General features: G+C 35.0%; 1 protein-coding gene and 1 pseudogene across 4 annotated transcripts in view; both read right to left on the bottom strand.

Annotated features, from left to right (window-relative positions):
- LOC143245107 (uncharacterized) overlaps positions 1-6,957 on the bottom strand; it is a 158,019-nt pseudogene extending 151,062 nt beyond the window's left edge. The window contains exons 1-3 of the transcript XR_013025470.1: positions 6,758-6,957; positions 4,905-5,021; positions 2,343-2,363 (exon numbers count right to left, since the gene is read on the bottom strand). The product of XR_013025470.1 is annotated as an uncharacterized LOC143245107 (transcript). The remainder of the gene's footprint in view (positions 1-2,342; positions 2,364-4,904; positions 5,022-6,757) is intronic.
- The window catches only part of LOC143245105 (patj homolog), a 548,212-nt gene continuing 530,311 nt past the window's right edge, over positions 6,828-24,728 (bottom strand). For all 3 annotated transcript variants that reach the window (XM_076490994.1, XM_076490998.1, XM_076490997.1), the window contains 2 exons: positions 19,225-19,449; positions 6,828-6,959 (listed from right to left, as the gene is read on the bottom strand). In XM_076490994.1, the coding sequence (XP_076347109.1) occupies positions 19,306-19,449 (144 nt within the window). In that variant the 3' untranslated portion in view covers positions 6,828-6,959; positions 19,225-19,305. The remainder of the gene's footprint in view (positions 6,960-19,224; positions 19,450-24,728) is intronic.

The raw sequence follows: 24,728 nt of genomic DNA, 5'->3' as shown, positions 1-24,728 counted from the left end.
AGTAACTTTCTGTTAGAAATATATTTTCAATTGCCGAAACGTTTCTGTGATGAATAGTGTTACTGTGTAAACAATCGTTTCTGTGATGAATAGTGTTACTGTGTAAACAATCGTTTCTGTGATAATTGGTATTACTGTTTAAACAATCGTTTCAGTGATGAATGGTGTTATTGTTTAAATAATCGTTTCAGTGATGAATGGTGTTATTGTTTGAATAATCGTTTCTGTGATGATTTGTATTACTGTTTAAACAATCGTTTCAATGATGAATGGTGTTATTGTTTGAATAATCGTTTCAGTGATGAATGACGTTATTGTTTAAACAAATGCTTTAATGATGAATGGTGTTATTATTTAAACAATTGTTTCAGTTATGAATGGTGTTATTATTTAAACAATCGTTTCAGTTATGAATGGTGTTTATTGTTTGAATAATCGTTTCAGTGATGAATGGTGTTTATTGTTTAATCAATCGTTTCAGTGATGAATGGTGTTACTGTTTAAACAATCGTTTAAGTAATGAATGACGTTATTGTTTAAACAAATGCTTTAATGATGAATGGTGTTATTATTTAATCAATCGTTTCAGTTATGAATTGTGTTATTGTTTGAATAATCGTTTCAGTGATGAATGGTGTTTATTGTTTAATCAATCGTTTCAGTGATGAATGGTGTTATTGTTTAAACAATCGTTTCAGTGATGAATGGTGTTATTATTTAAACAATCGTTTCAGTGATGAATGGTGTTATTGTTTAATCAATCGTTTCAGTGATGAATGGTGTTATTGTTTAAACAATCGTTTCAGTGATGAATGGTGTTATTATTTAAACAATCGTTTCAGTGATGAATGGTGTTATTGTTTGAATAATCGTTTCAGTGATGAATGGTGTTATTGTTTAATCAATCGTTTCAGTGATGAATGACGTTATTGTTTAAACAAATGCTTTAATGATGATTGGTATTACTGTTTGAACAATCGTTTCAGTGATGAATGGTGTTATTGTTTAAACAATCGTTTCAGTGATGAATGGTGTTATTATTTAAACAATCGTTTCAGTGATGAATGGTGTTATTGTTTAATCAATCGTTTCAGTGATGAATGGTGTTATTGTTTAAACAATCGTTTCAGTGATGAATGGTGTTATTATTTAAACAATCGTTTCAGTGATGAATGGTGTTATTGTTTGAATAATCGTTTCAGTGATGAATGGTGTTATTGTTTAATCAATCGTTTCAGTGATGAATGACGTTATTGTTTAAACAAATGCTTTAATGATGATTCGTATTACTGTTTGAACAATCGTTTCAGTGATGAATGGTGTTATTGTTTAAACAATCGTTTCAGTGATGAATGGTGTTATTATTTAAACAATCGTTTCAGTGATGAATGGTGTTATTGTTTAATCAATCGTTTCAGTGATGAATGGTGTTATTGTTTAAACAATCGTTTCAGTGATGAATGGTGTTATTATTTAAACAATCGTTTCAGTGATGAATGGTGTTATTGTTTGAATAATCGTTTCAGTGATGAATGGTGTTATTGTTTAATCAATCGTTTCAGTGATGAATGACGTTATTGTTTAAACAAATGCTTTAATGATGATTCGTATTACTGTTTGAACAATCGTTTCAGTGATGAATGGTGTTATTGTTTAAACAATCGTTTCAGTGATGAATGGTGTTATTATTTAAACAATCGTTTCAGTGATGAATGGTGTTATTGTTTAATCAATCGTTTCAGTGATGAATGGTGTTATTGTTTAAACAATCGTTTCAGTGATGAATGGTGTTATTGTTTAAACAATCGTTTCAGTGATGAATAGTGTTACTGTTTAAACAATTGTTTCAGTGATGAATGGTGTTATTGTTTAATCAATCGTTTCAGTGATGAATGGTGTTATTGTTTAATCAATCGTTTCAGTGATGAATGGTGTTATTGTTTAATCAATCGTTTCAGTTATGAATGGTGTTATTGTTTCAATATAGTTATAAGTTTTAAATACATTTTTACTCTGATATCTAGTTTTTACCAGCACTTCTGAATATTTTACTTCAACCCTTACTAGAAAATAAAAAAAGTTTCGAAATAATCAAGTTGACTTTACCCAATCACACAAATATAGAGAATGTTGGTATACTGATTCAATGTTTCACCACAGAATATACAGCAGTTAATGTTTTTATAAAATCATTCGAATAAAAGTACTTTTTCTTCAGAATTAAATGTTACCTTAAACACGTTTTTTAATGTTCACAGTATTAGAAAAAAATTTAAATCTGTAACTATATAAGAAACGGAATACATTTTATGGAATAAGGAATCAACTCAATAAATACGTACCGATAATACCTTGGGAAGATCCTAAAGTGTTAGCAGAAAGCGGAGCAGTACAAGTTGGATAAGGAAAAAAAAAAAAGAACCAGTTATTATGCCATCAAAATCTACGTGATTCTTTAGCAATTTTTCTTTAGCAGATTAGAGTGACAAATATGTTAATCAGAATTTCTGTTAATGATAATAGTATAATGTGGGAAACTTCTCTGCAGTATTTATCACTTATTCCAAACGCTTTCGTAACGACAATATAGACACACATGGAAAACAGAAACTGTACACTTTAAAGGAAATAGAACATAACTCAAATAACACTTTAGAACATAAAATTATACGACTTTTCTTTCTCTGTTGTTATAAATATTAGTTTAGGAAACTTGAATGAAGAAGTAATAATGATGACGAGAAACCCACTTGAAGCAAATATTTATTCCTAAGACGACTGGTATGGGTATTAAAACTTTAATTACAATAAAGTACAGAACAACGTTTTGACCTTTTTTAGGTCATCTTCAGGTTAACTTTTTCTGACATCTTTCGAATATATAATCAATCAGACGAAGTTATTTACCTATGGTTCGATTCTTTCTATATTATTTATTAATACATGTGGAGACCTAACAAGACGTCTAACTTAGCAATTGTAAACATTGAACCACTGAAGTGAAAACAAGGTAGCACATGCATAATAGTAAAATAAAATAGTGTGGTTTTCATTTTAAGTCACCCCAAACTTTAGAACTTCACATTATAACTGAGTAGCAACATTTTGCCACGACTCATCCAAATCAACGAATGAAACTTGAACTGTAGTGGGCGCAGACAAGCAAATCTCGCTAAATCTCTAACGTCCTTCGGAAATTAGAACTAAGTCTTTCGTGTCAATATATCCTACGCTCATATCTTATATAATTACTGGGATGTGTTGATCTAATACGACAACAACAACCGGGATTGCTCGCATTACGGAACACATTGTTTCTATATTGTTGCGTGCTGTAGCTTTAGGATGAGCTCTAGCCATCTCGATTGTCCAATATCGAAGAAAGAAGAAGGAAAGCACTTGTTTATAAACAAAGTAAAACATTTAGAATGCGATCATCTAATGAATCACGCAGAGTATATGCAACGTTTGTTTTTACACGAAATAACCTTTCTTTAAAGGAGATGTGACAGCACAGCATGTTTCTGATAATTACATGATACACGTTAAGTCAAAAACCATTGATCAGGTTACTTGCTACGAAAGGGAGAATCAGTAACAAGCCAGATCACAGGGGGAGTTAGTATCAACTGTAAAACGTATCAGAATACTTCTGTTTCTGGTTTGGAATTTTTATCTTTTTAATCTTTTATTTCTTCTTATGAATTGTTCAAATATTCCAGGATATACTTGGTAGGATAAACGTACCAAAAAAAAAACAAACCATAAGATTTCCTTGTAACTTTGAAAAAATGCACGCTTTATTTTAACGTAGCACTATAATTCAGGATACTAAGTAGGTCTTCATATCTACCCTTTATCTGTGTAATAGGTAACCACTTTCACCTATTCACACCGGATACTTTGTTCTAGCAATCGGGCTGAATCCCATATCTTGTGCTCTAACATTATAATGTAGTAGTTGGGTTCAATCCTTTAACTTGTGTTCTAATAGTTAGATTATATCCTTTAACGTGTGTTGTTCTAACGGTGAGTTGAATTCCGTAAAACAAATAGGTTATAGCCATTGTGCCTCCCGCTAGTACAGCGGTATGTCTACGGATTTACAACGCTAAAATCAGCGGTTCGATTCCCCATCGGTGGGCTCAGCAGATAGCCCGATGTTGCTTTGCTATAAGAAACACACTTATAGCCATTGTGTTCTAACTGCTGGGTTGTATCCCTTAATTTGTATTCAAATAGTTAAATCATTTTACTTAGGTTATAACAGGTGGCTTTGTATCTTGTATTCTAACAGTTGTATAGAATGTATAATCTACATCTTTTAAACACATATATAAAACTTCCCTGAATTGGATAACAACGTAATATCTAAGAACGTATACGTGCTCTTCATTCCAATTCTTGTTTAAAGACATCTGTGTTTAACACAACACTTATTTTCACATGAATGTGCTTACGTTCATGTCTTCATTTCTATCGATCACAGGGCTCTGTCCTGTATTTAAAGAAACACCTACCAACGCGTAACTTTGTAATAACTCTAACTGTGTGTTCAGCTTTATTTCTAGTTTCATGTTTAGCTGCATGTCTCGGTGCAGCTGAGAACCACAACTGAGGATAAGTAATGAAAAATATTCATTTCTTCCTTGTAGAAAGAACATCATTTTAACGTTACACAAATGTATGCAGTGATTTTGTGTGATTTCGAAGAGGTAATTAACAAAACAAAACAAAAGGAACAAAATGCGGATACTTTAGTTGATATGGTAACATACCACACGATGGCAAAAGTCTATGGCCCATTTAATTTTAACTTTTCGTTAAATTGCCTCTACCTATTCAGTGTGAATAACATAATAAGATTTTTCAGATTAAACTATCTTTATCTGTTACTTCCGTACCTCGGTGAAGGATGGTGTTGTATCAGACTCTGAATAGGAGATTCTCTACTTTGTTGTAGCGCCAAAAGGGCCGACTGTCTGTGAACGGCAGCATCTGATCCCGGTACATAGCGGATCCTGAAAGAACAATAAAACTGGATGTCAATCCACTTTATTCCAACATAAGACATCACAGAATGAGACGGATAAATGTGAGAGACACGGGTTAACAGACGAATTGTTATGTTTGTTTGTTTTTTGAATTTCGCGCAAAGCTTTTGTTTCGTTTCTTTTGAATTTCGCGCAAAACTAGGGCTATCTGCGCTAACCGTCCCTAATTTAGCAGTGCAAGACTAGAGGGAAGACAGCTAGTCAGCACCACCCACCGCCAACTCTTGGGCTACTCTTTTACCAACGAATTGTATGATTGACCGTTACCCTCATGGCTGAAAAGGCAAGCATGTTTGGTGTGACGGGGATTCGAACCCGCGACCTTTAGATTACGAGTCGAACGCCTTAACCAACTGGCCATGCCGGGCCTTAACAGGAGAAAAGAAGAATGTGGTGGTTTTATCGTTTTTAACTGTTTTTATAAACTACTTCACTTAGCCACATTTCTTGGACTCACAGCTTATCCTTATAAACTCTCTAAAAGGGATTAATAAAATATGGAAACTTGCTACATCAACTTCGTTATCCACACGACTTGTATACACAAATACAAGCAAACAATTTTGAATATTTGTTTTCCTTTTAAAAATCTTTAATCTGTTTTTCTGTTTTTATTTCACATTATATGTATTGTAAAAAATAACGAAAATTAGGACCAAATCATGTAAAGTTGATTGTAGTGTGGTAAATATTATTATTATTTTTTAAAATGCTGAATAATTTGAAATTATGGCTTCGTTCTTGGAACGATTCTGTTACATGAAATTTCATTAAACCTCTTAGGTCAGGTGAAATACATCATGGCGATTTTGATGGAGTATTCAACAAATGCAATGGCCTGCTCAGGCTTAGAGAACTGTGTGATAAGACTTAAAAAGAAACAGAAGACGTAGAATCAGTTTTTCTTTAGAAGACAGTGCACAAAAATTAGTTTCAATTAAATGTATTCGTTGTCAACTTTCGTACAAACAAAAATACAAGTCATACTGTTTGTTCCCTGGAGTAGGCTTAACGTTGTGCAGTAATTTTGATAAATATGCAGAAGCGGAAAACAAAACAACAACACACTAGCATGTTTAGACATAGTATCGGTTCTTGAATTGCACGTTATGTTTTTAAAATAAAAATAAATACTAAGAAAGCATTATTGCTGTCAATCCAAACTCCGATAACATTTCCCGTATACGTATTGGTTATTAGTCTCAAGAATAAGTTTTTATTTCGTTACATAAAATAATTTCGAAACATTACGATCTTAAACTACAATACTGACGACATGAGAATCGTTTTCAGTATCTCATCCACAATATATTTTTGCGTAACTTCTTCTCCACTGTGGAGTTTGGCAAAATACGTACTTGTGCTTTATTAGTTCATATCATTTTTCGAAATTTAAAACTCTAAAATAAAAAAAAATCACTGCTATGTATACAAAATAAATATACAATAATTCGCAATTTTTCTTACATTTTAAAATACTGTAAATTGCAGTGAATGGATCTCTCGATCGTGTTCTTCAGGCCTCGCTAGAATTTAGCTAAGCCTAATATATGCAATACCAGTAAAGTGGTTTCAACAGCAGCGCTTATTCCCCTATGCAATGTTATAATTAAAATTGTTGTGATTTTCTTTCTTTTTCAATTTACTGCAAATATAGATAATGCTAATTTTTTACAAAAATTACAACACTAAATCACGCTTACAGTATATCCATGCTTATGAGTTCAGCTCGTCGTAGAATTGCACGACATTGAGATTTGGTTACGTTTCTTAAGGATTCATTGTTGATTGACAGGAGGTAGTCTCCAACTTGTATACGCCCATCTTTGAACACAGCGCCACCTTTTGTCAATGTTTTGACTAACATACCATTCACTCCTCTGTCTATCATTTCGAGAATCATTCCTAAAGAAAAACAGTATAAAATTAAGATAACACATTTTAAGTTGTAAAATTCTTAAGTGTACCGCAGATAGTATTCAGTACTTCAATTCCAAATATATTAGATAACAAAAATAAATTTTATACGTAAATTTCACAAACACTATAAAATACAACACAAATATATAGACGTAATGTATAGCAACAAGCACTAGATATGTGACACCTAAACACTTGAATATTTAATGAAAATTATACACATCAAAACCTCCTTACTGAATAGGTGAATCAGTTTGCCATAGCAACAAATATCATAATTTTTAAAGCCACAAAACAAATGCGAAAACAAAAACGCTTTATTTTTCATAATGTACCCTGACAGATAGACGAACCCATTAATAACGGATCTATGAACCTAGAGTGCAAAACGCTTTTTTCGGGGGGTACTGGGGACAGAAATATGGAGTCGTCGATTTAAAGTCCGACACTTTAACTAAGATTGGGCTATGTGTGTACGTGTGTGTGTGTTTTATTCTCTTATAGCAAAGCCACATGGGTCTATCTGCTAAGATCAGAGAGAGGAATCGAACCTCTGATTTTAGCGTTAAATCCGTAGACTTATCGCTGTACCAGCGGGAGGCCCAGTGGGTCATGAACAGATGTGAAGCTAAATATTTGAAACCTTGTGTGTAAATAAAATTGACGAAGTATTTCTAATTGGAGAAGCACTGAGCCGTCACGATATCGTTGATTTAAATACTTCACCGCTTTAGTACAGAGATCACGTGCTCTATGAAGTGAGGTTTTCTTAAAGGGTTAGGCATTCGAAATGAACCGAAAATGTTATAAATTTTAAAATTCGCGTTTGATTTATGAACATATTCAGAAACTGTGGTGGAAACTAATTCAAAAATAACTTTAGAGAATTTTATTTTTTTTATTCAATAATGTCCAAGAGATGGCGCTAAAACACGTAGCACGAACTTTACGTATTGTGCTTATGCTACTATACATATTTAACATATTGCAATTACTCTTAATCGCATAAATGTTTTTTACATTTATAGCAAAAAAAAAACGTTTTTAGATTATTATAAGCTTTCGACTGTACCACTAGAAATTTTTGCTTTTTGTTACTGCGAAATTTTGAATTCCTTATTTGTGAGAAATAGACACTAGATATTTTTAAATTTAAAGGTGCTATTATAGGCGCTGACATAAATAATAAATTAAAAAAAAAATCATTGAATTTTTAAATGCTATAAACACACACACACACACGTATGTATGTGCTTATAAATATATAAGCACACAAACATAAATATTGCATGAATTATGTGTCAGATGTTTATGAAATGAGAAGTTAGATCAAAAGTTTGGTTACTCACAGAGTTAAAAAACTGGTTTATTGTTGGCTGAGCTGCGGATATTAACACTGCGAAAAACCGCTACCAGTATTGGAATAAACATCTTACTTAGTGTTACAATATTATATTATAATAAACATCTTACTTAGTGTTACAGTATTATATTATAATGAACATCTTACTTAGTGTTACAGTATTATATTATAATAAACATCTTACTTAGTGTTACAGTATTATATTATAATAAACATCTTATAATAAACATATTCTAATGCAAATATAACATTTTTATTGCATTCTTGTTTACTGTAGCCAGTTGCACAGATTAAACGCATCAGGAGATTTTTATTATCATAGTGTTATATTAAATATAAAAACAATAATGATACACTTGGAGGTAACAGAAACATTCTAAACTAATTATTAAGTACTTATTAAGCATTATTAAGCATTTGTATAACAAAAAATAAAAATTGGTCATTTGTTAATCTAATAATTTATAGCGTATTTGCATTATGTCACATTATAACGCCCCTACGGCTGAAAGGGCAAGCGTGTTTGGTGTTACGGAGATTCGAGCCTGCAATCTTCAGATTACGAGTCAAGTGCCCTAATCACCTGGCCGTGCTGGGCAGTTCTCTGTTAAGTGTCACTTTGTGGCCAAAACAGTCCTTTCGACCACACTTTGTGTTAAGAATAAAGTAATCAGGTCGATACATAGTGGTTAGAAATTCGTTTCGCTTCTCAGACTGCAAGTTTCGGACAACTAAATATACAGCTACAGTTAAACATCTGTTTTTTCTTTTTTAATATCGATATAAAATACTGTAAAAATATAATTAATGAGTTATAAAATGATGTACTTGTTTAAATGTATGCTGCATTTAAATAAAATATTTAACTTTATTACAGAGCTCCCTAGTGATGACTTCATAAAGTAATTTCTCAGTTCTCTGACTTACTTGATATACTTGACTTAGTTCTTTGGTATTTACTTGATCTGAATGTTTTGTATAACGTAATATACATATTCAGGGATGCCCAAAGCTACACTGCTAGCCAAAACTTAAGGCCAATGAACATAAAGAAAAAATATGCATTTTACGTTGTTTGACTCAACCACTAATTTGAGTAAAGCTTTGAAACATGAAAATAAGAAAATGGAAAATAAAAACAAGAAACTTTTTTAGCATTTAATAGGAAAAATGCGAACACTATGAAATTAGCCTTAATACAAGCTGGTCAAAAGTTTAAGACCATACAAAAAAGAAATCCTAAACAGGGTAGGAAATGCCCAACAAGAGGTCTCAGTAGTGAGTTGCACGGCCGTCATTGCGAATAACTTCAAACATTCGCTTTAACATGGTCAATATAAGCGTTTCCAGAAGGCTGGCTGGAATGTCATTCTAAGTGGTGAAGATGGCTTCACGGAGATCATGCACGGTCTGGAATTAACTTCTATTTCTATAGACTTCCCTTGCCATCCATCCCCAAACATTTTCAATGGGGTTCAGTTCGGGTGAACACGCTGTATGGTCCAAATGACTTACGTTATTCGCCATAAAAAAAGTAATTTGTCCTGCGGGCATTGTGGATTGCAGCGTTGTCCTGCTGAAAGATCCAGTCACTTCCAAACAAGCGAAGACTTTCGGTCAATAAGGATGCTCTCTCCAACATGCCAATGTAGCCAGCTGCTGTTTGACGCCCCTGTATAACCTGAAGCTCCATTGTTCCATGGAAGGAGAAAGCATCCCAGATCATGATAGAACCTCCTCCACTGTGTCGTGTAGAAAATGTCTCCGGTAGGATATCCTTATCTTGCCAGTAACGTTGGAAGCCATCTGGACCATCCAGGTTAAATATTTTCTCATCAGATAAAAAAAACCTTCGCCCACCTTTCTACGTCCCATGTTTGGTGCTTCTCAGCAAAGTTTAACCGAGCTGTTTCATGTTGTGAAAGGAGGCGTGGCCTTTGGAGACGTTTACGGTTTTTAAAGCCTTTCTCTCGAAGATGCCATCTTATTGTTCTTGAGCTGCATTCTGCGTCCGTAAGGGCCTTAATCTGGTTCGACGATCGGCTGGTTTCTTGCCGGACAACCCATCGAATCCTCCTGGTCAACGCCGGCGAAATTTTCTCGGGCCGACCACTTGAAATTCTCGTTCCGTGTCCCTTAGGGTATTTTAAGAAATTTGCAACAGCAGTTTTATAACGCCCAATGTCACCAACGATGGCACGTTGAGATAGACCATGCCTTTGCAGCTTGACAATTCTGCCACGTTCTCAACTCTGACAACATTTTAGCCTTTGCTATTTTTCTACCCAATTTTACACAGTGAATGTCAGTGGAAGATGTTGACAACGCTAGTGCTTGAACACAAATGACTAAATTTCGTTACGTGTTTACCGATTAACGCTTCATTTAAGTATAGTCTTAAACTTTTGACCAGCGAGTATTTAGGCTAATTTCGCAGTGTTCACATTTTCCCTATTAAATGCTAAAAAAGTTTTTTATTTTTATTTTCCCTTTTCTTATTTTCATCTTTCGAAGCTCTACTCAAATAAGTGGTTGAGTCTAACAACGCAAAATGCATATTTTTTCTTTATGTTCATTGGCCTTAATATTTTGGCCAGCAGTGTATTACAGACCTTGGGGAAGAGTTGGTAAGTACTAAACACCAACTATTAGTTGCAATGATGCCATGTACACGTATACGTGATTAAAGGCATGATTTATGGTTACTTAAACATTCAGTACTGATATGATACGTTCTAGACACAACTGTCTACTGCTCTCGTGGGCCTCCCGGTGGGATATGGGCCTCGATAAAATAACTCCGGCTTATCCGTCCTCTCGGTAAACCTCTTACTAATTTATAACGTTTCCCTCTAGTCTTACAGTTCAAAATTAGGAACGTCTGATGCAGACATCCCTTGTACAGCTTTGTACGAAACAAACACGTATTAATAATACTTATCTATGGTATTGGTGTAATTTTTTTTTCAATTCACCATAATGATGTGTCAATATTTGCAGAATGACTGTTTGTTTGTTTGTTTTTTATTTCGCGCAAATCTACACGAGGGATATCTGCGCTAGCCGTCAATAATTTAGCAGTGTAAGACTAGAGGTAAGACAGTTAGCCATCACCACCTACCGCTAACTCTTGGACTACTCTTTTACCAACAAACAGAGGAATTGACCGTCATATTATAACGCCCCTACGGCTGTAAGGGCGAGCATGTTTCGTGCGACGGGGATTCGAACCCACGACTCTCAGGTTACGAGTCGAACGCTTTAATCCGCCTAGCCATGCTGGGCCTTTTATACTGATCTGGGGCATCTTTGTAAAAGATGAGAAAAATTCGTCTGGCTCATATTAGCTATTTTGTTTTTAAATTTGAACTGTGACATAAAGATATTACTAGTTGTAACTTATTATTTAAAACTTTAGAAAATTATTCAAAAGGTAATTTGAAAATAAAGAAACTTTATTTACGTGTTCTGCGTCGACGACACAAGTATGGAAAATATTTACACTTAGTGACTTGTGCTTAAACATAGAGGGCACTTTTACCTCTGGTATAGCGGTAAATATGGCTTGATATATCATGACCTTGGTTTAAATTAAACGCAAAATTTTTCGCCTATTTATTTAACTTGTTCCTTGCTTTCGACACCTGGTGTCAATTGATATAAAATATTCGAGGAAAATATATAATAAACTATAAAATGATATAATTGTTTAAAAATATGCTTCATTTAAATAAAATATTTATCATTATGACAGAGCCCTCTAGTGATGAGTTCACAAAATAATTTCTTAGTTCTTTAACTTCATCAAATATGCTATGTAAATGTAAGGTTACAAGTATATGACACTTCGATTCACTCATGTGATATGTATAAACTACTTTAAATATATTTAACTATTTTCTGTTATATCTGGAAATCGGACGCAGATAGTCTAGTTTCTTTGCGCCAATAAACGCGAAACAACCATCCAACCAATCTGAAAATCAAGCAGTGTTTCTTAATTGTTCCTCGAGGTTTGAATGCGTTTATAAAAATAACCATGCGATATACATATATAGATCTGTCACAAAGGATTTTGGCGCTATATATATATATATATATATATATATATCTTTGCATTAAAGCAAACTTCTATTTTAAGATACAATTGGTTAAAAATATAACCAATAACAAAGCTCAAAAACATTTATCTGTTTATTGGTTCTTGCGTTTTTCTTTTTCTTTCTGAATTAACAGTTCTCATACTCCTCAGACATTTATGCTCTTTGTTGCCATGGTGACACGAGATAACATTAGATGCCCCAGACGACGAGTTATAATGCTTAGCATGGAGCACGAGATTCCAAGATGTTTTACTTTTGATTAAAAATGGTGGCCCGGCATGGCCAAGCGTGTTAAGGCGCGCGACTCGTGATCTGAGGGTCGCGGGTTCGACAATGGTTAATTGAATGGCAGTTTAGTTTCTCGTTATTTTAAAATAAAGACACGTGTTAACTTCGACTTATTTGCTGTGTAGGTCTGTAACAAAAGAATGCCCAGGCGTATTGGCTGAATCCCTTGTTAAAACTGTCATACAAAGCTAGTAATTTACCTAAATATATTTATATGCCTGTTTGATAATAATACTGTACCAAAACAGAAGATTCTCTATACAGATTGCTGATATGCTGGTTAATGATAATCTGACATACAAAAGGGGAGGTTGTCTAAAACTGATTAGCTGACATGCTGGGTAACATTGCCATACAAAAGGGAGAGGTTGTCTAAAACTGATCACCTGACATAGTGGGTAACATTTTCATACAAAAGGGGAGGTTGTCTAAAACTGATCAGCTGACATGCTGGGTAACATTGCCATACAAAAGGGGGAGGTTGTCTAAAACTGATCAGCTGACATGCTGGGTAACATTGCCATACAAAAGGGGGAGGTTGTCTAAAACTGATCACCTGACATAGTGGGTAACATTGCCATACAAAAGGGGGAGGTTGTCTAAAACTGATTAGCTGACATGCTGGGTAACATTGCCACACAAAAGGGGGAGGTTGTCTAGAACTGATCACCTGACATAGTGGGTAACATTGCCATACAAAAAGGGGAGGTTGTCTAAAACTGATCAGCTGACATGCTGGGTAACATTGCCATACAAAAGGGGGAGGTTGTCTAAAACTGATCACCTGACATAGTGGGTAACATTGCCATACAAAAGGGGGAGGTTGTCTGGAACTGCCATGCAATATATGGAGACTATATAAGGATTGGCTGCCCTGCTGGGTAAAGCTGCCATACAGATGGGAAATTATTTAGATATAGATACTGACCTGCTTGTTAACAATGCCTTACAAATGAAAATTTTCTAGACAGACTAGGTTTCACGCTGTCATACAAATAGGGTTATTCTTTATGCAGATTAGCTGACAGACGAGTCAAATCTGCCATAAAAATGGAGATTTTCTTTTTCTAGACAGATTAGCATTCGAGTAGCATTGCCAGGTAAATTGGGATTTTCTTGGCAGACTGACTGACAGACTGGCTAACACTTCCATATAAATAGCAAGACTTTTTCTATACACATTGATCAGCCTGTTGGACACCACTGTCGTATAAATTGAGGTTCACCAGGTGAAGTGGATGACATGTTGAGTAACCTTGCCATACGAATGGAAATACTTTAGCTAGTTTGACTGACATCGTGGGTGACACTATAATACAAATGGGAGGTTATCTGGGAAGATTGACTCTATACAGATGGGCCTATAAGCTGGACACACCTACTTACAAATGGGGGATTCTCTCTGCAAATTAGCTGACGTGCTGGTTAACTCTGTCACATACAAAACTTGGGGAGTTATTTAAAAAACATACACTGTTACTAGGTTTTCAAAAGAGTCATGAAATCGTTTAACACGGTTTCCTGATTTAGAGGAACGAATTATTTAGTTCGAGATCATTGTCTCACCGAAAAATCCGAAATATGTACTTGTTTTGTTCAAAGCTGAGGTGGGCTGAGCAGATAGCCCTTTGTGGCTTTGCTATACGAAAAAACACACACACACACACACTCAAAGCTGCAGTGTTGTAATATATCAAAATTGTTTGTCTCGTTATTAAGCACAAGGCTACACAAATGGCTGTTTGTGCTCTGCCCATCACGGATATCGAAACTCGGTTTCTAGCAGTATAGGTCCATAGTCATACGTCTGTGCCCTGGGGGGCAATATAATAGAAGACAGCTAAGTTTTATAAACATTTCAGACAGTGATTTGAATTCAATGGCCTTATGTTTCGTAACTGATTTTTACGCTACGGTTCTTTATTTGCACTTTTTTCCTGACAACCGAGTTCATGTTCTAGAGAGTCATATGACATTTGTTAACAAGAGTTATCAGCGTTGGGGGACCGTCTTGTTGATCACGATTATGGATCTTTGCACCATTTTACAGCAATCTCTTCAAATATTAATGACATTTTGATAACTTTATTTTGTATATGCTTGGACAAACCATATCATTATGAACACAGTTTTGAAATGTTTTGAATTGTAATATAGGAAAACTGGAATTATTTCACTGTTTTTCCCTCATCATAAAATATATTTCGTTGTTTAGACCACAGTAACTGTGTCGATTCAGTATAGACAATGAAGTGAGATTACAGTAAAGGAAACAATTTTTTTTTTACCTTGTCAAAAAGGCCACGTATACAAATTACATGTGGTTTGTTCTTGGGGTCTTTGGGTACGATTCGCTGCAAAAGGTTCACCGGATTTAAATATATCCAGTTAAGCCTTTTTTGCATACTGCTGCATACTGTATATTCCTGACATCAGCAGAAAAATAACCAACATTTCGCAAAAACTAGTAACAAAATACGAAATTCCAGTTAATACCAAATTTATTTAAAAACCAGGCGCAAAACTAAGGTCTATACTATGTAAAAACTACATTGACAAACACCACACCAACATTATTTATAAAATACAATGTGATAACTGCCACGACTTTTATATTGGAGAAACAAGTAGAAAAATGAAAAACAGATTCAAAGAACACAAAAAGTCACCTTTACATATTTTCGAACACTGCAAATCAAATAAACACAACATAACCATAGAAAACATTCAAATACTAAATAAAGAAACAAACATAAACAAACGCAAAATTAAATAAGCCTTACTTATACAGTAACTCAAGCCCAAAATAAACCAATACAAAGGAACACCTTTATACCTATACTAAAATATATATATTCAAACATTTAAGCACACCCTCTATATTCCTACACTCAGTTACACAACCCTGTTCAAACATGTGGTCAGCTATCAGTCAGTTACTTCTTTCTTTCTTTGTGAACCTGACGATGACCGACGATGACGTTGTTCGCTCCTCTACATAAAAATTTCTCAACCCAAACCAGCCGTTTTTACATTTAGTGGTGTTACAATTAGAAGTTGCATTAATGTATTTGTAAATCTGTAGAACACAGGGTTTTTAAAACAACATGTTGAATGCCCTAATAAATCCATATCGTTTTGTGAGTCGAACTGTGAAGTTGTTTGCTTTTTTCCCCATTATATTGTTTTTTACAAGAGGTGTCAGACTCTGAAGCATATAAGTTGTGCAAGTATATTATACGTTCCCTATCCCTTTAGGTAATATAAAAGTTGAAAATTTCAGTGAGAGTCAGTCAAGAGAGCCCCTAAGTTCCTTTCATTCTTGTTACTCACAGAATCAGATCATTGAATTAAGATATCACGTGTACTTTCTCGTGAAATATTGTTGCAGTATATCGCATACTGAATAGAAAGGACATAGATATTTTATAATGTCAAGTCATATGATATTCCAGGGATACAACTTCCCTTATTTTGAAGTGAGAGTGATCATAAGTCACATGGGTGGCGCCACTGTCCTGAGAAGAAAGACATTGTTATTATTCTTATATAATGCCACATTTTCTTAGTCTGGAAATAGTTGATTAAGATAAATATTGCCGGTTATTGCAAATACTCATTTAATCTACAAATCCAATAAAGGTGTCAAAATTAATTTACCCTTATAAATTTTGTTGTTTATGAGTACTGGAACAAAGATTGTTTCACTGTGTGACATATTGCGCCTAGTCTTTCTTTTGTTGGAATTCTAGACGGATATGAGAAATTTCAATTTTGCTCAGTTATATATAAACATTTTCTGGCGACCTTCCAGTTATTCTGTGGGGAAATCAGTAAACCTGAGAATACACACACACACATACCTACAAGTATTGTATCGCCGTAATAACGAGAGGTTTGAGGATTTGGTAAGTGAAAACACATATTTTGTTTATTACCAACAGACTGAATGAGACAATTCTGCAAGAAAAAAAAATCTCTTCCTTAAAGAAAAAAATGAAAATAAAAAATAAATAAATAAAAGCTGAAGATAAGACTAAACGAAACTTTAGTTTTCGCTCAGATAAAATCAAAGTATAAATCTATGTCAAAGATAAATCATGGCTGTTTCTGAGCTAAAACGAGTCTTTATGAAAGTACCAAATCTACTGCGCAGGTCAAGTTTTCTTCTTAGTAGGTGAATAAATAGAACAAAGTAAAAAATGGATTGTAAAAATTTATAAGAATTTCTGTTCTAAACGACACTCGTAAAGTTTTGTCAAGGAGGAGATTTTATTGGCTTTTAAAACAACCATCAAAGGAAATAGTAGGTGCAAATGGTCAGAAACTGCTTCCAATGGGTGATAACATGCACTCTTACAATGTAAGTTCCTTATCAACTTCTTAGTGAATGGAATGTCCAGCACAAACATGAACGTTATTGAATACATCAGTTGCTTAGGAATCGCGTGGCAGCGCGTGGTTTATCTCGATGAACTGGAACCAACTCTCATCAAGAAGCGAGCACATATTTCCTCAGCAATCCACCAGTCTACTCGTTTTAAGTTTATCAAATCGATGTACGGCTTCAGTGAATTCCTGAGGTGATCATACGTGTTATTAACAAACGTTTTCTGACAATTCATTGGCTTGAAAGAGTGTAGTAGGAAACGAAGATTCATAAAAGTAGACTGAAACAGTAGACATTCACACATTAATGGTTCCTTTACACTTGTATTTTATAAATGTACCGAGTCATATGTAGAAGTCAGAAATCTCTGATTATTCCTTAAATATTTTCGGCAGGGTACATGTATATTGCAGCTAGTTGATTGGTTTAATTATAATTAATTAAATGAACTATTAAAAATGAAATTATGCAACTCTCTGCTTTGTTTAGAACAACAAAGACAATAGATAATTCAATGTCACGTCTCATACACAATAAAATACAACAAAATTGAAATTAGTTTAAAATTCCTTGTTCAACTTCCAGTTTATCTATCGTTCTAATTTCATTTTACAGAACATGCTAACTGTATAGACGCACAAAAAATGGGCCCGGCATAGCCAAGTGTGTTAAGGCGTTCGATTCGTAATTCGAGGGTCGTGGGTTCGAATCCCGGTCGCACCAAACATGCTCGCCCTTTCACCCGTGGGAGCTTTATAATGTGACGGTCAATCCCCACTATTCGTTGGTAAAAGAGTAGCCCAAGAGTTGTCGATGAGTGGTGATGACTAGCTGCCTTCCCTCTAGTTTTATACTGCTAAATTAGGGACGGCTAGAGCAGATAGCCCTCGAGTAGCTTTGCGGGAAATTCAAAAAACAAACAAACGCGCAGAAAACATAAAGACAGAAAAACCAAAACGAGCAATTTCGTTATGAAAGCTTTCGCCTGTATGACGTACACATTATTTTTTCTGTGTATTTCTGTTGGAGTTTTTCTCAGAAAGAACTCGTCTCAAAACATTACGACATTATTCAACAGGCAGAATGCATTTGTTTTGTGCTATAATACATTCGACCCAAATGACATCTTATTTTTCTGTTCTACTACAATATTTCTTCGAAAAATAACGATTAATAAGCTAATGAAACTGATGTACATGATCAAAGGCATCATTAAGAAATACTTTGATAATACAATAATAATAAGTAGTCTGGCTCTATTATGTTTTCAGATTAATATTGTACTGCATTTTATAACATAGCGTTTGATCGATTCTTTAAACTCTAAGTATTGTCTTATGTTTGTTTTGCAATTGGTCACTTAATTTAGTTCAAGAAACCTTTGAACACATATTTCCTGCAAACTATCTCTAATAAAATCTTTAAGAAAAGCTTCGTGTTATTAGGTTTCTTGCATTATTTCTTTGACGTTTTACATTTTTCTTAATTTCTCGAGAGAGAGATGATTTTTGTGATTTGCTTTGAATTTCGCGTAAAGCTACACGAGGGTTATATGCACTAGTGGTCCATAATTTAGCGGTATAAAACTAGAAGGAAGGTAGCTGGTAACCACCATCCACCGCTAACTGTTGGGCTACTCTTTTACCGATAAATAGTGGGATTGATCGGCCTTTACAATGTCCCTATGGCTGAAAGAACAAAAGTATTTAATGGGATGGGGATTCGAACCCGCAACCCTCAGATTGCGAATCGAGAGCTCTGGCCACTCGGCCACGTTGGGCCAGTCAAGAGAGAGAGAGACGTGGTTTAACATACTGGACGAATACTTCGGTCTTAAAGTTACATCGACTTCAGCCAAGTTCTTTAGTTCGTGAGAAAAACAAAAGATGGGCTAACAATTTGTTTCATCTTTTCGAGTTTATTACTATTGACCTTTTCGAACTCTATTCCTCAAGCAAAATTAAGATTTTGTTCACAGTATGTTAATTTGAAAATTAAAATAACAGAAGGAAAAGTAAACGCGTAAAATTACGTCACGATATACAGTGGTCACGTCACGATATACAATGGTTGAAACATGAATGTAAACAACTTCTCAATTCTTACCTAATGAGTTTGATTCTTTCTTAATTCGAGCTATCCTTTCCAAGGCTACTGGGATGGGTGGTATTTCTGGACCCCACCTCCCTACACTGGGTAAAGAGAGGGGCTGTCAAACGGAGAGGAATCTTGAGAGTCCAGAATAGCCACTGATGACAAAGATGAAGGCGTGAGGTCTGCTTCTAGGACCTTAAGCTTGGAATCATAGAGAACTGAATCTTCAAAGTCGACCTGAAATAGTTGCATTCTGTAACAGCTAAACATTTCTCAGTATATTTCTAACAAACTATTTTTAGATTATCAACATAAAAAGAGAGATAAAGTAAATATATATATTGCTTGTTTACCTTTTTTTTGTACAGTTTGAGTACGTTTCTAACAAAATAATTTTCATGTTGTCAATGAAGAAATTGATTGAAGTATATATGCAAACATATCTGTTTGAGCTTTGCGCAAAACTAATGGAGGACCATATATGATATATGATATCTTTCAGTCTGTCATTTAGAATAGAGGTAAGGCAGATATTCAATATCGCTGTACTCTTTTCGAATAGTTGAATTAACCATTCATTATAATGAGGCCCGACATGGCCAGATGGTTAAGACACTCGACTCGTAATCCGTGGATTCGAATCCCCGTCACATCAAAAATGCTCGTCCTTTCAGCCGTGAGGGCGTTACAAATTTCGATCAATCCCACTATTCGTTGATAAAATAGTAGCCCAAGAGTTGGAGTTGGGTGCAGATGACTAGCGCAGATAGCCCTAGTGTCGCTTTGCACGAAATTAAAAAACAAACAAACATTATAACGACCCCATCGCTGAAAGGTTGAGCATGTTTGGTGATTGGATTCGAGCCCGAGACCCGCAAGTTGCGAGTCAAGAACCCTAATTACTAGGCCGTACACGTATAGATGTATCTCAGAACGGTTGGTATGGGTATAACACTTTTATTAACAAAGCAGAGAACAATGTTTCGATCCTCCTAGGTCCTCTTCAGGTTAACAAACATAGTTTAAACATATAATATGCTATTAGATGAATTTCCACAGCGGCCTTGAAAGTGTTCTGTTTCAAGAGTAAATAAAAACAAAAGTTTTTTTTTTCTTATAGCAAAGCCACATTCAGCTATCTGCTCAGCCCACCGAGGGAAATCGAACCCCTGATTTTAGCGTTGTAAATCCGGAGACATACCGCTGTACTAGCGGGGGGCAAACAAAAGTAACACATATTTTTAGTTCTTGCTTTTGAATTTCATATGTCAAGCTGTATCGTAGCCAACAGAGTGCACAATTCTTCTCGTGATTCATGCAATACGCACGTTTTACTGATGTCACGATAGTATAAATTGCAAAGTCAAGTGTCCTTTATGTGACGCCATTTTAGTGTCTATTGAATGATTGACATATAATACACTATTATATAATGGTGTGAGTGGCTAAAACAGGTAACCTTTCGGGCGGTTTTGGCCCCCTTTTGGGAAAATTGATTAAAACGGCTTAAGAATGCAATTCAATTACAACATCAAAAGAATAGCGAAACTAAACTCTCTAACTCATCAAAACAATGACAATTATCTTTTTATTTGATATTTGAAGTGAGCAAACACACACAAGTTTCATGTAAATACGGTAAATAAGTTTATTTTTAAACAGACCTCCCATTTGTAAAATTCTTGATGTGAGATGTTCCAAAAAAGATTATATTATTTTTATTTTATTTAATATAAGATTAATTGCTTCCTACAAGTATAATATTTTGTGTTTTTATGTTTTGTGTAAACACAAAGGTCGCAATTGTGAACAATTTCAACTAACCGGTTTCATTGATGTCAAGCGCAAAGTCACAGTTTCAGCTCTGTGTGCTCTGCCCACCGAAACTTGTTGTTTTTTATGTACCGTAAGTCAACAGACGTTTTACTAAGCCATCCAGGTTGCCCGTAATAGTAGTTTATATGAAATACCCTTGGTAATGAGCCGTTTTGCCCGTAATAACAATTTACGCGCATTGTAGAAGTTTGTTTACGCCATTTGTGTTAGAGTGCGTACAAGTTGTCAGCCGTAGAAATTCGTTTCGGTTGACATAATAGCAATGTATGTTAGTTATATTAGCGTGCGTACAAGCTGTCAGCCGTAGAAATAGTTTCGGTTGACATAATAGTAATATATGTTAGTTATATTAGCGTGCGTACAAAATATCCGCGGTAGAAGTTAGTTTCGGTTGACATAATAGTAATATATGTTAGTTATATTAGCGTGCGTACAAAATGTCCGCGGTAGAAGTTAGTTTCGGTTGACATAATAGTAATATATGTTAGTTATATTAGCGTGCGTACAAGCTGTCCGCGGTAGAAGTTAGTTTCGGTTGACATAATAGTAATATATGTTAGTTATATTAGCGTGCGTACAAAATGTCCGCGGTAGAAGTTAGTTTCGGTTGACATAATAGTATTATATGTTAGTTACATTAGCGTGCGTACAAGCTGTCCGCGGTGGAAGTTAGTTTCGGTTGACATAATAGCTATGTATTACTTAGTTATATTAGTTTGCGTACAAGCCGTTTGCAGAAGTTCGTTTAGGTGTATTGCATTAGAAGTCCGAAAAGTACACGCACAGTAGCAGTTGATTTTACAAACAATACAGAAAACTGCTTATTCTGGTTGTATGTGATATCAGCACCTTTTGGCTTCTCAAGAAAACGCACGAACTGCTGAGAGGCAGCGAGTCAAGACCCACCTTCTCATCCAATCTAAAAAAAGTTCATATATATAACCTTTTCTTAAAAGATGCCATCCGTGTTAGATAAAGTCCTAAATGTACCACACGTAAGGTTAGGTTGGACGCTACGCTCATTATTTCTGTTTTATTGTTGGGTCAAAGGTCAAATAAGTGCAAATTTTCATTTGTAAAAACATAAAATGGTCATTTATACACTTTATAGAATACTACGTGCAAAAATTGAATCTTATTTAATATAAATTAACAAGTAGATAACTTTAGCATCAATTTCGCACTTCGCGCATATTTATATCATTACTTTAACTGTATATATATCATATATTGTAAGGTGACAAAACTCTGTAGACTCTGTACATGTTAAGAAGAACAAACACGAGTCTGCTGAAAGACTCTCCAGTGTCTGTAAGTGAATTTTCTTCATACATATAAATTGCTTTATTGAAGTATCAGAAATAGCAGTGAATGTACAAGTGCTTCGTGTTCCCAGCATTTTGTATCATAATTTACCACTTTTATTAGCCAACAATTTTGATGCAAAACACTTGACTACACATTTAATTAATCTAAGAACATATCTCTTCCAGAAGCATTGTTCTCCGCTCCAGGCACTTACTAAGATGGTGGTCTGACTTCTTGCTTTATAGCAACAGTAGAACAGTTGTTCTTCCTTTTATAATATATCGTTAGTTCCAACACAGTTGGCACACGTGGCAAGGTCGTCCAGTTAAACTTCATCGAAACTGTTCTCTGGCGACACAGCGGTAATTCTACAGACTTACAACATTAAAATCCGGGGATCGATTCTCAGAAGTGGACACAGCAAACGATCCCACCTGGACCTTTCCTTCAGCCATTTGTGTAAGATGGGTTACCACACTCGTTTCGGGTTTATAAGTTTGTAACTACACTTTAGTCTAAGAATATGCTCTGGTTACGTGAAGTTTGAGTGCACCACGTCAAAATGTTAGCATATGAAGTTAACTGCTGCGTAATCACAAAACCTCTGTACATGTACGTCTTATGTGCGAGTATATCACGTGTTTTGAACATCACGAACACACAGTGATACTCCGGCATTATATGTGGGTATCACAGTAACGTAAATTACTGTCCAACTGCAATAAATTACCTTGCCCAGCTTAATTAAACTGCGAAGTTATTAATATTGTAACTAGGAGTTGTATTATTGATTGCTGACGTTAGAAACGGCGAGTTACAAGTGTTAGAGAGACTTAACATTTCGCTTCTGTTTGAATGTTTGTTTGTTTTGAATTTCGCGCAAAGCTACTCGAGGGCTATCTGCGATAGTCGTCCATAATTTAGCAGTGTAAGATTAGAGGGAAGGCAGCTAGTCATCACCACCACCCACCGCCAACTCTTGGGCTACTCTTTTACCAACGAATACTGGGATAGACCGTCACATTATAGCGCCCACACGACTTAAAGGACAAGTTTATTTGGTGTGACGGGAATTCAAACCCGCAATCGTCGGTTTACGAGTTGAGTGCATTTGCCACCTGGCGATCCCGGGCCTCTCGCTTTTGTTGAAAATCGCGAATTTTAACACACGCTTTGAAACATAACAATATCTAAAAAATGAGATTGAACATTTTCACGATTTTCATAGGTTTAGTTTCTTTCTTTTAATGAATCTGATGTGATGCAAGAAGAAACGCGACGTTTCTGTGCTTTCGGTATTAAAAATTATCCTATTGACCTTTGACCATAAAATTGGCTTTTAAAATAAAAAATCCAAGAAGGAATCAGGGAATCTTGTAGTTAGTATATATCAAATGTTATTGGTTGTCAGCTTGTAACAAAAACATGGCTTCAAAACCTTTTTCGTCTACTGGTAGTTGAGACAGAAATAAGTTGTTGTGGGTATCACAGTAACGTTGTTCCGATATTCATGTACAACGCATACTAATCTTCTCCGGTAACTTTGATTGATGCTGAGAACCAGCAAAGTATACAGTTATTTGATGAATTCTTTAGAAACTACTTTTTAACACACGCAATTCTTAGGCTTATCGGTTTCGTTTCAGCAGTTTTCCACACTCAATTCTACACAACTATTATTTTTCTTTAAACTGGAATGTTACACACGAAAACAAGTTTTACAAGTAAACGCTTACACGTTTTAGTTGAAGAATATACATTAATTGAGGATAAATTTGTTTGGTTTGATTCTGTCGTTTTCCTCGAACATCTTCCAATTAGACTGTCTTTAGGTCAACAATATAATGATATGTTATCCACTTAGTCGAGTAGACTGGCAAGCAACACAACTACATATGTTTCTCATGGCCTGGTGGACTGGCCAACAACACAACTATATGTTGTCCTCATGACTTGTTGGACTGGTCAGTAACACAGCTTTATGTTTCTCTGCAGGCTAGACCAGCCCTATCAGCAACACAGTTCAATTTTACGGAAAGATTTATTTTGGACATGGTATATTTTAAATTTCTATGCGGATCATTAAATTAGTAATTTCAAGCCTAGCGGAGTGTAGAAACGATCCATGGTAATTTTGTTCACATAATTTGAAATCTGTAGGAGAGAACTCCTAATTAATCAAACCAACAAATAAGAATATACATTATTTACTGGTATGTGGAAGAGTACTGCAGTGTGATATGAGGTCTAGGTACATATAAAAGGCAATTACACCGACAAATGATAAACAATTGGCTTGAACCCTTGGGAAAACTATTGTTTTATTTTGGAACTGACAACAAAGGTTTAGCGTAAACTATGTCAAGCATTCG

The sequence above is a fragment of the Tachypleus tridentatus genome, chromosome 2 (genome assembly GCF_004210375.1).
Source record: "Tachypleus tridentatus isolate NWPU-2018 chromosome 2, ASM421037v1, whole genome shotgun sequence".
NCBI classification, from domain to species: domain Eukaryota; kingdom Metazoa; phylum Arthropoda; class Merostomata; order Xiphosura; family Limulidae; genus Tachypleus; species Tachypleus tridentatus.
This window is presented reverse-complemented; position numbering and strand designations above follow the sequence as displayed.